Source organism: Catharus ustulatus, chromosome 1 (assembly GCF_009819885.2).
Source record: "Catharus ustulatus isolate bCatUst1 chromosome 1, bCatUst1.pri.v2, whole genome shotgun sequence".
NCBI lineage: Eukaryota > Metazoa > Chordata > Aves > Passeriformes > Turdidae > Catharus > Catharus ustulatus.
In genome coordinates, this window is record NC_046221.1 from 138096517 (window position 1) to 138112418 (window position 15902).

At 37.0% G+C, this 15902-nt stretch overlaps 1 protein-coding gene across 2 annotated transcripts in view; it reads left to right on the top strand.

Moving 5' to 3' along the window:
- Window positions 1-15591, top strand: part of PTDSS1 (phosphatidylserine synthase 1) — a 29153-nt gene extending 13562 nt beyond the window's left edge. The window contains exons 6-13 of one of the 2 annotated variants that reach the window (XM_033074176.1): window positions 2375-2526; window positions 4440-4581; window positions 5526-5638; window positions 7101-7166; window positions 9957-10056; window positions 11196-11264; window positions 11796-11865; window positions 13193-15591. In XM_033074176.1, the coding sequence (XP_032930067.1) occupies window positions 2375-2526; window positions 4440-4581; window positions 5526-5638; window positions 7101-7166; window positions 9957-10056; window positions 11196-11264; window positions 11796-11865; window positions 13193-13305 (825 nt within the window). In that variant the 3' untranslated portion in view covers window positions 13306-15591. The remainder of the gene's footprint in view (window positions 1-2374; window positions 2527-4439; window positions 4582-5525; window positions 5639-7100; window positions 7167-9956; window positions 10057-11195; window positions 11265-11795; window positions 11866-13192) is intronic. The other variant, XM_033074185.1, reaches the window with a different exon arrangement.
- Window positions 15592-15902: the final 311 nt, after the last annotated feature.

A 15902-nucleotide genomic window follows, 5' to 3' on the forward strand; every position in this document is an offset into this window, starting at 1 on the left:
GTTATTACTACCTGAATAGAATGGAAGTCTAGGTCGGCCTATTTGTATCATTCATAATTTATTTTCTGCTGTTATGGAGCTCATGCTACTTTTTCTATTTCACATATTTCCTGATTCAGATCAGCTGTTCTCCTTTTTCACCTTGCAATATCTGTGATCTACTCTCATGGTCCTTTTACCTCACATACACCAATATCACACTTTGTGTATAGTCATGCATAATGTACAAGGGAAATGGAGTTGAGGTGTCTTGATGTAATACCTGAACTCAGTCTTTAAAATCAGATTTTTGTAAAGTTTGCTGTCTTGAGAATGGCTTATCTGACAAAGCATTTATAACTTAAAAACATAGAAAATGATTTATTAGTCTAAAATCAAACTTTTGAGTTTGAAAATCCTGGTGCTGTGAGCTCCTCTTCAAAACATGGGTTTTTTTCTGTAGCATTGATGGATACTGTGTTTTCTAAATGATTTTGAAATTGCTTAAGATTGGGATTTCACCAGTACCCATTCATAGAAAACACCTTAGCTAGTAATTGTTCTTATTTTCTCCCTCTGGAAAATAATGTGTTTGGATTTGTTTCACTCATACTCTAATTGTTCATCACACAATCCTTGCCTTCAATTTGACACAGCATCAGATGTCTGGTATTCCCCTTATTGGAAAGCAGATTATTGGAACAGACAGTGTGTTGGACAAGGTTCAAAACACAGATATGTTATCACCACTCAAATGGATTTTGGATGAATTAGATAATTCAGGAGAGTAATTAGAAACCTCCAGAAGTTATCAGGGGAGTTACATAGGGATTTAGCTGAGCATCTCCTATTAGCTTTAATGGATTTCGGCCAAGTCTTTGTTCTGAAATGGGAAACTTGGCTCATGCTCCACCCTGTTGGATTGAAGTTGGAAAGCAGGCAGGCCTTTGTCTCTCATTCTGAGAAAGCAGCTAGAGATTGTGGGGCAAACACCTCTGCTCTGGGTTTTGCTGCCTCATTAGCTGTAACTTCTGGGGTCTTTGCCTGGATCTGACTGACATTTGTAGGCTATCACCCCTCTCAGGCTAAATTAATTAAAAAGATGGAAGGGAAACTTTAGCAGGATAATGAACAACACTGTATCACTTGGGTCCCAAAGAGAAACTCAGATTTTCTTTTTTCAAAAGGTTGAAATTAACGTAGCTTTGTCAAAGAAAAACAAGTGGTTTTGATACACTTTTGCGAGAGTTTTCACAGGAATTGTCGTTGCCAGTATTAGTCACTGTAATGTACTATAAATGGGCCAGCATTCATTCTTGTTGTATACAGAAAACATTCTTTTTGGATTTTTTTCTCAAATCTGATTTTTTTCAGTACTTCATGCTTTTATCTTTTAACAAATGTTACAAAATCATACCAATAATCTTCCACAGCCACAGTGTACGTACTCTTAACTGACAAGAATTGTACTATTTTTGTGGAGGTACATTCTTTAGTTTGCTATGTGTTTTGTTAATTATCTCCTTGAGTGTTTCAGAGGGACTGTTTAACACATGACTGTCTTGATTTCCATAGGTAACTTTTCCAGTCTGTTTTTTGGATTGCAGTCATTTTTCTCATAGAAGAAGAGAATAATTTTTTCTCCTTAAAGGAGAAAGAGAGGCAGTGAATCTGTTTCTAGCTCTTGGTAAAATATGTTTATATCTTGCCTTAACTCTGGCCAGTTGTTCTCCTCACTGCATCAGTAGAGTGGAATGTCCTCTTAACTCCTTGAGCCATTCTCTACCAAGTATAGCAGCAAAGCTTGCTGAAATGCTGTCTGAAATGTTGTTGAACTCTTAATTTTTCTACAGTCACTAAATTTCCTAAAAATAGAGTTTTACAATAGGGAAGTCTTATGTCCTGAACACCACCATGCTTTTGTACAGACAGCTGTTACAAATGCATCCATTTTACTTGCTGCATCTTGTTGTGGGTTTAGAAAACATACTACTTAAAATTATTTGACAAAAATAAAAGATTCTCTTAATTTTATTTTTTAAAGCACAAACCACCTTATTTCCTCCAAGAAACACAGTAGTTCTGCTTTTTTCATACATTTCCATTAATGTGTTGTGTATCATCTCTGAGAAGCCAACAACTGCACAATATCCTTATATACAGCATAGCCTCAGCAGGAAACAATGAGGAAAAAAAATTCTGATGTCTTGTGTGGTTCTGTTCAAGGCCTTATGAAGTCAATGGAAGGATGCCCATCCAATTTCAGTGGCAGTGGCTCATGCCTTTGAAGCATGCTGTGTACTGAAAAGCTGATTTTTGAATGTGTACTTTAAAAGTGAATTTGTATGAATTCTGTGCTGTGCCTCACCCAGAATCTTTTTGCTGTATTCTATAGCTCTTCTTCATGCACCTTCTGCCTAATTTTGCTGAATGCTGGTGGGATCAAGTCATTTTGGACATCCTGCTTTGTAACGGGGGTGGCATCTGGTTGGGCATGGTAGTTTGTCGTTTCTTGGAGATGAGGACCTATCACTGGGCAAGCTTCAAGTAGGTCTAAGTTAAAGCTTGATAAACATTGTTTTGCATGTATAAAAATAGCATGAAATCTGCCTCTCAGTGCTGTAATTTTTATTTTAAATGTTCAATATCAATGTCATAGTAATGATCCTGTACAGCATATGTTTGTAAATGTGACTGTATATATGCTTTTCCTCTGCAATTTAAAGTTGCAAGCATTGATGCCAATGGACAATACAAAATAGTAAATCTATTTGCATTTTCAGTTTCTTTTTTATACATAAAACTTTGAGGAAGTCAGGGAGCAAAACATATTGTGATGGTTTTCTCATCATACATTTTTTAACTAGTTTTGGGCTCACTTTGATGAATTATTGTGTCAGTCTGTCAGCACTAGTTGTAATTGCAGTAGGGGCATGGGGCTGATGGTACCTGTGCTGTGGATTGCCTTACCTCATTGTTGACCTTCTAAAATAAATGGAGTAATTGTGAAATAAAGAGGCATTTGTTGTGTAAAAAGGTAACAGCTTATGGCCTAGTAAGTGTCAGTTCCTAGCTGTTCAGGTGTGGTTTCTTCCACAGCTTTTTACCCCTCTCCTGCCTTCTTCCCTGCTAGCTGTTAGCAAGCATGGTTATCTGCACATTACCAATGTTGAAGATGAAACTGGTCAAGTTAAGTGAATTGCCTTGAGAGATGGAAAAGGAACTCAGGTCTTGACTTCCAAATTTGTACCTTGTGTGAATTTCTGTACTGCTTCTTTTTTTACTCACAGATTTGTTAATTTCGCTAAGAACCATCCAGCCTTTACTCTGAAATCAGTTTTCCTGCATTTCTGTCAGAGTTGATGGTCCTTCTGGTATTAGAGAGTTCACTGAAAGTTTAAACAGCAGACTATGGCACAACTAGTCTTTACTGTCTTCAGAGAATAATTTTTTCTCATGTTCTGTTACATGCATGAGTAGATTTTTCTGACCTTTAACATGAAAATGCTGCAAAAATGAAAAGCTTTTGCTTGTACCCTTTTAATTTTTTTTTTTTTTTTAATTTAGTAAATACAGATCTTAGAGTTTAGAAGATTCTCCCTAACCTAAGTTCCCTCCAGCTTAGAAGAACACGAATATTGAAAATACCAAATCTGAGGATTTTTTTTACTTTTTTTTTCAGTCCAGAAGGGCCAGAGAAATAACAAGGTGAAAACTGGCTTCTAGTCCTGCTAACCTTCCTTGAGAAGAGGAAGCTCTGAGTTTTTTCTTAGATTCTGTGTCCTTCAGATGCTGTTGCACATCTGAATTAATACTATCAAAAGCAAGAATCAGTAATACATGTCAGATGAGCCTGCATTAAAATCCCCTTTCAAAATGGAATGTAAATGCTTTCTAGCTTTTAACAGCACTATCACACCTCTCCAGGAGGTCCACATGCATCTGATATCAGAACAGCAGGGCTTATGTGTGCTGGAAATGTAGTATTATTAAACCTGTGGAGCCAGCCCCTTATACAAATAATGAATAATGAATCTGACAGATTCTTGAAGGACTGATATCAGTGAGCTCTAGAACAAGGAGTGTTTGGGGTAAGAGCAGTGGACTAGGAAGAAATACCCTCTGGATTTTCCAAGGAAGTTGCAGAATTGCTGTCCTCATTTCTTTGTGAAAAGAATGATAAATGGGTTTTGTGGTTAGTTACTGAGTTATTGACTGAGGATAGAGAAGAGTGGACTTTTATAGCAGAATATGCACCTTGACTGAAGTGCTTACTAGATTATTTTTCTGAATTCCCCCTTACCTGGTTGTGTACATGGTTGTATCTGAGAAGATCTCTGCTGTTGATCAAAAAAATGTGATTGTTCCTCAGAAACATCAGTAACATCAGGGATGTTGCTTTTTTGTTTTTCCCTTCTGGCATATTCCTTGTATTTACTCCAGCCATTATTTTTTCCCAGGGACATTCACACAACCACAGGGAAAATCAAAAGAGCTGTATTACAGTTCACCCCAGCCAGCTGGACCTATGTCCGCTGGTTTGACCCAAAGTCTTCATTTCAGAGAGTGGCTGGAGTCTATCTTTTCATGATTATTTGGCAGGTAAGAAATAAATTCTGTGAAATCAAAGCTGCCATCAGCTCAGTTACTTGTTGGCTATGTTGGACTAAAACATATTCTGATGGAATGTATGACTGTTATTGAAATACACAGTTAAATGAATTGGTAATGCACTTTCACAGGAGTTATGTGGTAGTTAAGGAGTGTAGTTACACAATCTGTGGAAAAAGCCAAATATTACAGATTGCTGTATTGGCTTTTTGCAATTGACAGATATTTAAAAACTGCTAGACAGTGGGGTTTGGGTGGTGGAATTTTAATTTATTTTGGTTTTGTGTTATGTGGCAGGGGGTTGTTCGTGTGGGGAGTGTTTGTTTGCTTTGCTTTTTTTGAAATTTTTTCTTTTCCCATTGACTGTTGAATGCATCAGTGATACTCAGAATAGTTACTGATCCAGCAAGACTATATGTGTCACAAATGCTTTAAGAACTTAAAATTAAAACTTTTGTAATTTTTTAAAAATTTCTTAGTTTAGTATTTTAAAGGAAAAAATAAAGATTTGATCTAGTTGTTTGAGGTTTGGGGGTTTTTTTTTTTACTCTTTTTTTTATGATCTCTTCTGCTTCTCTCTCAAAATTGCCTTGGTTATTTGTACCTGATTTAGGATATGCAAGTTATCAAAAAACCTCCACAGTGTGCATTATGTCTTGTCCTTTAATGAGTTTTGGGAAAAAGAGAAAATGCTTTCATAGAGGTTTATAGGGGAGAATTGTTTGTTTTACTAGTATATTGCTTGTTTGTCTTAGCAAAAGACAAAGCAGGAATTCTTCTTTCAATGGTCAATCTCACCAGCAGGGCTATATATAGTAGAGCATAAATTTCTTTCTGTGTTTTATTTTCTGTATTAAACTTTGCACATTTTCTGTACTAACTCATCAGGAGTTATGTAAGTTGAACTCTATTAACTGGCTTTTTTTTTAATCTAGCTAACTGAGTTGAACACATTCTTTTTGAAACATATCTTTGTGTTCCAAGCAAGCCATCCTTTAAGCTGGGGAAGAATTCTCTTCATAGGAATCATTACAGCACCTACTGTAAGGTAATTTTTTGCTTTGGTGTTTTTTTTCAGTTTAAAGTATTTTAACTTCTAGGCATTCAAGAACTACATATAATTTGTGAATAGGTATGACACATTTTACAAAATGTATGCTTTTGCCACCATGAAATGCAAAGCAATCATCCCTGTTCAATAAAATGTATTTCCTGACAAATAAATGAATCAGATAAAATGTACATAAACAACTGTGTTGCCATAGGGAGGCAGAACCAGTCTGTTCCTTCTCCTGTTTGTGTAGAATCTCCCTGTTTTGTAAGTTAGCTGCATATGTTATCCTTGAGGACTTAATGGGAAAGTATTCAAGTTAATGAGTCAAGTGCTCCCAGAAGTGTAGATGAGGAAAAATAGAGCTGTTGGTTTTTCTAACAGCTCCTTATTGTGATTGAGCAGTGGCTTATTGGAGTACAGAACTGTATATGTGCAGCATTAACAGCTGGATAGGAACATATATCTGCTTTTGGTCACGTGTGTGATTTTACCTTGTTAGCAAAATCCCTTAATTTTCTTTTTTTTCCCCATTATATAGTTGGAGGTAGACAGAATGCACACAGATCTGAAGCTAGAAGCAGAGAATTCCCTGTTCGTGTCCAAAGTGATGTTACCTTGGACAGTTAAATGGCAGCCAAGAATCAGTTTATTCCTCAAATACTATCTTGTTATGTGCAGTGATTTTACACTATTAATTAAATCACATTAAACACCCTGGGAACTCTTGTATAGGTGAATTTGTAAGGATTTTTTTTTTCCTTTGTAGCACTTGCACACCTGTACAAGTCTTTATTCTTTAGCAGTCCTTGTATTGTTGGAGTAATAACACTTGTCTTCCCCATTTGTCAGTGGAAATCAGAAACCGAGAACAGGAACTTTGATTCCACTTCTTTGGAATTCTCCTCTGTAAACTCTTAAATTTCTGGAGCATAGAGAGCGGAGCAGAATGGTCTCCATGCTGTTTTCAAAATAGTGAAAAATTTTAGTGTTCTTGAGAGGAAAATATACCAGTGATTAGACCATTTAAACAGGGTATGGAATAGCTATATTCCTTCAAGATTCAAACCCACATTTCTCAAGAAAATACAGTTGTTAAGAAATAAAAGACAAACTCTGGAAAAAAATGAGGGACTCTAATTCTTTTGTTGCAGTTTGCCTATAAGAATTGGAGACTCAGTGGAGAGGCATGAGACAAATATTGCTAGCCTACTAGTTTGGGTACTTTCCCAGTCCTTGCTCTCAGGATTGTTTTCTGTGTTGTCTCAAGCTATTTGATATATGTGATAATCTGTCCTACTAGAATTAAAGCCATCTGGTAGACATCCAGAATGATTGCATGTAAATTTAACCATCAGCACTTCATTTTCACTACAGATACATCTGTAACAAAATGGTTTTTTCTAAATGTAAATGTTCTTCCAACTTCACTGAAGAATTTTCTTGCTTCCCTTCTCAGGCAATACTATGCTTACCTCACAGACACACAGTGCAAGAGGGTGGGAACTCAGTGCTGGGTGTTCGGGTAAGTGTTCTCGCAGCATTCCTGAAGCACTTGGACAGGTGTTAAGGAAGGGTCCAGCACAGGAACAGGCAGCTCCCATGAAACCAGTCCTTGTCTTGTTTTAGTTTTGCAAGTTCAGAGGAAAGGGAAATTCTGAATTTGGAAGTAGAACATGGGAAGTGATGAAATGAGTAAGGACAACAGAAGGCAGAACTAGGAATGCTGGATAAAGCTAGGCTCTTTCAAAGTACCATGGGTGTTTCTCCCATATTTTCAGTGAGGTGAGGACAAAACTTTTCCTCTACAGCTTGCCTTTGCTTGATGGTTGTGAGAGTAATGTTTCCCTGACTGCCAAGCTGAGCATTGCTGCTGTTAGCAGCATCACAGCAGAGAACAGTGAAACAAGCCATGGTTATCCACTTTTTCTGTGAGTGTACTGTGAGCCATGGTGACCTTGGCTGCAATCTCTTTTTGTCTTAGAGGATACCTTTAAATGAAGAGTTTGCATGATTGCTTCTGAAAAATTGTTGTTAAGAATTGTTAAGAATTCATCATCTTTGGTCCAAAACTCTCACTGAACATGTTAGTGTCACATGTGTCAATAAATAGATACCCAAATATGTCTGTAGGATTGTTGAACAAGAACTGCAATAGAACATTCACCCACAGTCTGATCTAATAGTGGGAAATGTGTATGGAATAAGTATTCTCCTTCCTACTCCTTACTTCTGTAATCTGCTAGGTAAAACAGAGAATCACTAGAGCTCCTAGTGGAGAAAAAGAGGAAATCTTCCAGTAATTTAACTATCTAGAATGTAATTTCTGATGCAATTTTTTAAAGTATATAGAACATTCATATCTGTGGTAACCAAGACACTTCTAAAGGCACAAATGGAATTTTAAGCAGCCTAAGTATGGGTATAATTAAAATTAGTGCCTTTCATTAGTAGGAAACTTTCTTTTCAACTTAACATAACTATTTCATCACTCTTGATAGATGTACAGTAAGTGATGTAAAGCATGAACAAGGCCAATGCAACAGCCCTGCTGAAATTGCACTATTTTCATTAAGATGAAGCCTTTCAAAAAGGAATACCTGTTAGGATGTTACAAGATCATTTTGCTTGAAGGAAAACTCTCATCACCCTTCAGTAGGACACTAACACCTTTCACTGTTAGTATCCTTCTTTATCTTGATTTACCACTTCATTGACTGTAACAGCTGTCCTATTGTAAAATGTGCTTTACCCAAGTATTCTTGACAGGAATAACAGAAAGAATTTATAAATTCAGGGCAAACAGCTGTATTTTTTTAGTCTATTGTTTTGTTTGTATCTTTGAGTATATCAGAACCCTGTGCTTGTTTCCTGATGGTGGTCTTTCTCTTCCCACTCCTGTAGTTTGGTTTCAAGATTTTTCACTCCACAGCTGGATCAGTAAGAATAATATAAAACCAAGATATAAAAATAGTTAGTAACTCAAGAGAGTAATACTGCTCTCAGTTTTTTGCTAACATGCATCTCATTGATTTGTGTATTGGTCAGTTGGATGTTACTGCCACAGTTTTTTTTTGGCCCCACTCATCGTGCTGGAAGTCACATTAAATAGTACAGGGAAAGCTGTGATTTGTTACTTGCACCAGGACCATCTTTGCAATACCAGTGTCAAGCACACATTTTCCTTCCTCTTTCCTGGGGGTAACTGGGTCTTCTCTGAAAGGCAATAGTGCCATTTTTGTGAAGTGGTTATGGAGAGTGCTGGTAGGGAATGTGTCCTGCAGTGTTGAGCGTGGGAGACTGGAACACTTGACCTGATGTTAAGTGTGTCTGCACATAGGTGAGGAGGAGTTTTCATGCATTGCTCAGATGTACAACCTTAAAGTCTCTATTGAACAAGCTAAATATTGCACTTTAATAGTGCTTTTCATTATTTGCTTCAGATTGAGATGAGTCAGTTTTCTACGCTTTTAGTGCAGATTTTTAGTGTCACTTTTCTACACTTACATTGTTAAACATGTGTAATTTTCTCTTCAGGACCTATACAAACTTGATTTATTTCCATGGCAGACAATAGAACATTGGATTCATAAACAAGTAGTGCACAAGCCTTATTAGCTATGAACCTGAAAAGATGTGAACACCTGGTAGCAGGGAGGGAGATGGAGATACTTTTTATGATTCTTTTAATGTCAGAGAGGAAAGTAAAAACTGCATTTTTTTCCTCTCACATTTCTCCCCAAATCCTCTGAGGTTGTCGTGTGGACCTGAGTTTACTGATAAACCAGAAGAAATGCATGGATTCTCAGAGAATTTCAAATGTTGTTTCATATTAATTTTCTCATATGTGAAAATATGGGCAATATATGTGAAACAAACAAACTAAACAATTTAGAATTGTAGTAAATTTAAATCTAGTGGAGAAATAAACAAAGCACAGTTCTAGTTCATCCATCAAGGAGTTTGTTGGGTGTTCAGCATGGAAAAGAAATTTATATGTGGTGGGAGCTGAAGCCCAATGGTATGCACAGTTGAAGATTCTCTTCTATTGGCACACACTCTTTGTTCCCTGGAGCCCCATGGAACAGTGAACTGCCAGTCAATCACTTTTTGTGTGTTTTTTATGCTGAGAAAAGTACAGAAAGAGTAAGACATTTGTCAAAGAATTTCAGTTAATGGTGGTGTCAGGGAGGTGTGTGCTCACTAGAGGGTAGTGCTTGTTTAGAGTTGGCAGTCTGGGGTCTGAGTTGTGAACATGTGAGTTAAATCCTTGGTGTTTTTAATCACTCTCCCCCCTGCTTTCATTTACCCACAGGGTAATTGCCTTCCTCGAAGCTATTGTGTGCATAAAGTTTGGACAAGATCTTTTTTCCAAAACACAAATACTGTATGTTGTGTTTTGGCTTCTCTGTGTGGTAAGTGGGATTTCTCATGTGAAACATAAAGCATGACAAAAGTATTGAAAACATCTAAATAGCTTCCTCTCTGGAACATTGGCAGCAGGGGATCATTGTGGGGCAATGGTAAAAACTTTTATGCATGTCCTAGTAAAAACAAATGCTCAATTGCTTAGAACTCACTTTGAAGGGACTAGAATAACTTACTTTTTCATTCTTTGACACAGCAGATTACTGGTGCTTAACAATGAAACTAACAGTAGTTACAGGATGTTTTATTTTTATGAGAGATGATGTCAGTTTGATTGAGCCTAGCTTTGGTGGAGCTTGCTGTAGTGCCTGCTGGAAATGAGCAGGAGTTAATGGATAGTGTTAATAAGCAATGTGTGTTGTGCCACACTAAAGTCTTACAAGTACAATAAATGACCCTCATTTATCAAGCAAATCATTCTCTCTAAGCCTGTAACTTTCTGTACTTCAGTGTGATTACTGCAAATGCAGCATGAAATGTCCATTTTGTAACAGTAAATGAACGTTTGTCTTGCCAGACTTGTAACTCTGATGCCAAACACATTTTTCATGGTCAGTGAAAAATAAGGCGTTTATAATGGGCTGACAGATAAATGCTTCTCCCTTCTAATTGGGAACACAGTTTGAACAGGTGATGAGGAGTCAGAATTTATTGTTATCTTATTTAGCATGGTGATTTTCTTCCTGGTACTTCAGAGGAGGAAAGTATTTAGTTGCTTCTCAGAGCAGTAACCCAGCCTGAAGCATGGGGCAGGGAGGAGATTTTGGTTTTCTCCCATACTGGTGGTTCCTGATAATATACCTACAGGTGCCTGGCAAATGCCTTTTTGTGAGGACTGTACGAAGTGTGGACAGAAATCCTGCTGGCAGTGTTTCCTGTGGGGGATCTGGATGCATTTTCCTGCTCCCATTGAGAATTGTTCTGCATACCCCACAATGGCAGCCCCTGTATGTAGCTTGAAGTTGATGCACGAGTCTTGCTCATCCTGACAAAAGATGCAGGGAGAAACAGAGCATGAAAATCTAAATGCAGCATCTCCAGGAACTCTGAATCAGCAAGGAATTTGGAAAAGGTTTTACAAATATTTTTATTGTTGTTGTTCTTTCTCTTCTCCTCCCATGTTTAGGCCTTTACAACTTTCCTGTGTTTATATGGTATGGTTTGGTATGCAGAGTACTACGGCCACCGAGAAAAGGTACTTTATATAAAAGAAGCTTGTTTTTTGGTTTTTTTTAATTCCAGAGTTAAGACTCTGAAGCTCCTAGATATTGAAATTCTTTACCAGAGTTAGCAGAAATGGGGATAAGGGGGGATGGTGTAGAGTGTAACTGAAGTCAATAGAAGGAACTCTGAATTCAGCAGGCCTTGGACAGATCCCAAATTACACTGTGGTTTCTAAAGAATGCTGTCCTCTTAGTTACTCAAAATGAGGCCGTAATTTTAGCAAAGCGTTCAAGGATGAATGGTTAGCTAATGTTCCCATTGTACAGGTGGAATGCTAGGGGAATATTAAGAATACTTGGTTACACAACAGATCACATGACAAGTGGTGAGTTCTTATTGTATCATCTATGTGGTGCCTTGTAACTAGGAAGGGAAAAGTCCAAAGTACTGTCTGAATGTTTTATGAGAACTTCTGCCAGTTTTTAAGTCCAGTTACAAAAGGGAGGAGTACAGGTAACAGGAACCACCAACATCCCAATGACATGTGTCCTTGTTTTTGCAGACCTTATCAGAAAGTGAAGACAGTCCATACAGTCCAGATGCTTCCTGGCTTCATTCTAAATTCAGCAGAGGTATTGGTACTTCTGTAGCTGTATTCCTGAAATGGTATCGTTGAAGCTTAGCACTAGAAAAATAGGCTTGAGAAACTTACCTAGTTTCAGCTGGACTTGTTTTAACATCCCTGCAGGTCCAATGCAGATAAATCATCTGCAAAGCTATTTTTTTTACTTCCTTTTAAATTTTGATTCTTGGAAATGTATTTATTTTGTAATGTGTCAGTTGATTTTTTCTGCTGTTATTCCAGGCCATTATGGTAGGTGTAGGGCATTATGCATTTCACAACTGTTGTGGAAAGACTTTCTCTCTGAACATTGCACGTTTGATTTGCTGTACTTTAATTTTTGCTTGTTAAGAAATAATCAGCAATGTGCCCTGGAGCTGGTGTTCTTTCTGACACTTGGCTTGTCAGTGCAGTGCTGATGGTCATAAGCAGCTTTCTGTGCATTAAGCAAAGGCAGCTTCTTTCTGACTTCTTTTCCCTACACTAGAGTTCCTCCTTTGGCTTTTTGGTGTGGTCCTGCTTATTGAACAAATATCAAAATTTCACACCTCAAAGTTATCTGTCAGAGTTTATGTTCCAGATGTTTTTAAAATAAAAAATATTTCTTGTGTATCATGCTTGAAAAGCACCTACAGCAGATCTTCTTTATATTTCACAAATGATTTTTCTGGGTATTTATCCTCAGTTTAGTAAATTTGTGAACTTTTATAATTTGGAGAAAAATTCTTTGCACTCAGAATATTTTTCCTATTTATGCATGCTGGAGAAATCTGACCAAAAAAACCCTTTCATGTAACTTCCTGTTACTTCATTAATTACATGCTTCAACTTCTTTCACATTTTGTTCTTGATTTCTTGTTTTGGTGCCCACTGCCTCCTATTTTTTCTCAGAATAAAACATGTTCTGTCATTTGAAAGACTGAAATCTTGACATATACTCTTAAAAGACCCTTTAAAGAATTTGCTTACATAATTCTTAATTTCTGGTAATAGTACCTGCCACTAAGAAAAGTGGGGAGATGTAATTATTGATGTGATTTAAAATGGAAGATGTTTCACCACTGTACCCTGCTGTAACAAACTTCTGATTTTTTTTTGTTTTGTTTTTGTTTTTGAGGGGGGAGGGTGGTGGGATGAATTTTACAGGAGTCTTAAGAATTGCTTAAAAAAACTAGGCCACTAGATGGAGTACAAGTATCAACCACTTTGTATTAGCCTGAAATAATCCATACTGTGCACACTGTAGCTCTAAAAAGCCTTACTGCCTCTCAGATAGAAACGTCACAATGTCAACTATGTAAATATGTATATGTATTAAATAGATATTTTTTTCTCAGCAGGTGCTGACAATAGTCCACCAAAACATTCAGTCAATAGTGAAAGCCATTCATCTAGAAGGAGGAATCGACACTCCAAATCAAAAGTATCAAATGGAATTGGCAAGAAATGATGGTATCTAAAGACATCCTACAGTGTGACCAGAAGTAACAAAGAAGATCAGACCTGGCTCTAAATTACCAAATGGAAGATCAATTTTTAAATTAAAGTTTAAAAAGGGAGGTGTTGAAGAGAAGGATGATGAAGATGGAGCCACCAGTGTAGTGCACATCGATGCCTGATGACACTTGCCATTCACTGATGTAAATCTAGTTTCTTCAGCATGTGGCACCAAAAGTTCATGAAGGGCATACTGGAAAAAAATGTTGTTTTATCACAGCAGGTACTCCCTGTTTTGTGTTCAGGGATTACAAGTTCATTTTTAATATCTTAGTTGAGGACTTAAACCCAAAGGTTAGTAAACTGATAGTCAGTTGGCATAATTGATTGCAAATTTTTTGTTTGGTTTATTGTGTTGTTTTCTAGAAGATTATGCAACCCTTTGATTAAAAGCAACTCTGCCCTTCTTTCTCAGTCCCGCCACAAAACTTTCCCATTCAACTATTAGTATTTAAAAATTTCCTATTGCTTGCTTTTATTTAAAGGCTCTTTAGACCTTATGTCAGGGTTTTACCAGGAAGGAAATGGGTCCAGAGTTCTTGTAAAGAATGTGAAATTGATCTTCAAACACACAGGTTTTTTTGTTCTATGTTGTCCTCCTGCTTGAGTCATACATACACGTTTTTTTAAAAATTTAAAATACATGTATAAAAATCTCCTTCCTAATAGCCTCCTGTCCTCAGTGACAAAGGTCTGTTATTTCATTGTTTTTCATCCTCTGTTGTAGTATGTTTTTCATTTTCAAGTGTAAATTTGTCTTTTTTTCATCTGTGCCACATTGTGTATGATGTTTCTTCCTACTTCCATTTGCTTCCATCTTAGCTGGACCCAGAAATCCTGTTGTGTTCAGACTGACATCAGAAACTGCTTTGAAGGCTCAGATGCCCTACTGAGCTTGGTGATAAGTTTTTTGCTGAAGCTGAGTTGCTTACTATCTCCATAAACATACTTCTTTGTGAAGACTTGCTGTAGTCTTTGGTGTCTGAGAGGCAGCATGATGTCACTGTGATAGACCCCACTGCTGTGGTGTTTCCTATCATGCATCAGATACTCAACAGCAAAGTTGCTCTTTCTTGCAGTTTTGGTTTTTTTTTGAGAGGAGTGATTTACTTTTTGTCTGCGTGTTCTTTTGGGTTTTTTTAATATATTAATTGTGACATCTAGCAAAGTGGATAATTCTCCAGCAGTGAATGTAATGATTAAGTCAAGAGGTAAGCAATCATGAGCAATCAGTTTCTGTGTTAAGTTATCAAAATGTTTAAGTGCCAATTAAATTTTGGGATTCAAGGCATTCAGAGGGGTAAGTAGCTTAAGCAAGGATGAGTAATACCCACTAGTTACTTAGTCTTTATGAGAAAATGGGATTTCCTTTTTCTGTGACTAATGTTACTGTTATTTGCCACAGGCTAGGTACTAAAGAAAAAAATGCAGCAGAGACTTTCTACAAGTGTATGATACTGTAAATAGAAAAAACTATACTGTGTAATCCATCAATTCCTATGTGCCACAGATTATCAATGTTTTCAATGCACTTAAGTGTTGCTGCTGAGCTCCTCAGAGGCCTTTAATTTCCTACCCCGCTTTTCAATCAAACATGGAGTGTACTGCTTGGAAAGTAATGTAGTAGAAGCTGCTATATCATCATTGCTGCAGTGACATTTAACGTTATATGAAAAAATACGTTAGGAAGACTTTCAGGCTCTCCTACAACTACTTGGTTTTCATTCCTACTATAGCAATTCCATATATTGCCTTTGTATTTGTAATGTACTACATACTGATGAATGTATTTGTAGATTTCTTTGGATACTGAGACTTGTTACTTCTTTTATTTCCTTGTTTAAAAACTCAGTCTGTGTAAGACTGAAGAATGGCATTGTAAATTTTCTATTGATTCAATACCAAAGCAAGAGATTTGAAATCTAATGGTTTAGGTATTTTAAGTATTGTGGTTTTCCAATGTGAGAGCTTATTTTGTACTTGTAAGGGATGTACACGCCAACTATGTATACAAAGCTTACATGTGTGAACAGATGCTGAAGTATGACATCTACCTGCCTGTGGGGACAAGCACTCATTTTGTAAATGCAGACCTGGTGCTCACATTGCTGAACTGCACCCTAAAATATTGGAAAGAGAAATATTGAAATGTCATCTGTTGGAAGCTGATTTCTGTATACAACAGCTTGATCTTGAAGAAATGTTGTTTGACAACACATTTAAATTATTTCCAATAAGTCTTTTTACTTTAAATTTTTGTGTTTTGTTGGGTTTTTTTGATTGTTGTGTCATGTTTGGTTTGGGGGGGTTTGGAGGGTGTTGGTTTGGTTTTGCTTGTTTTTGTTTGTTTGTTTTGCAGGCTTGGGTTTTGTTGGTTTTTTTGCTTGGGTTTGTTGGGGTTCTTTCTTTCTTTACTTTAAAAGAGAGATGTCTAGGGAGAAGAGAAACTTAAGTAAACTATTCAAGTGCTGCTTGGTAAATGACACTTTGTCTCCTCTGTCAGCAGTTCTGGCTGGAATTCACATGTATTCTCACAAGTCCTCCACTGAC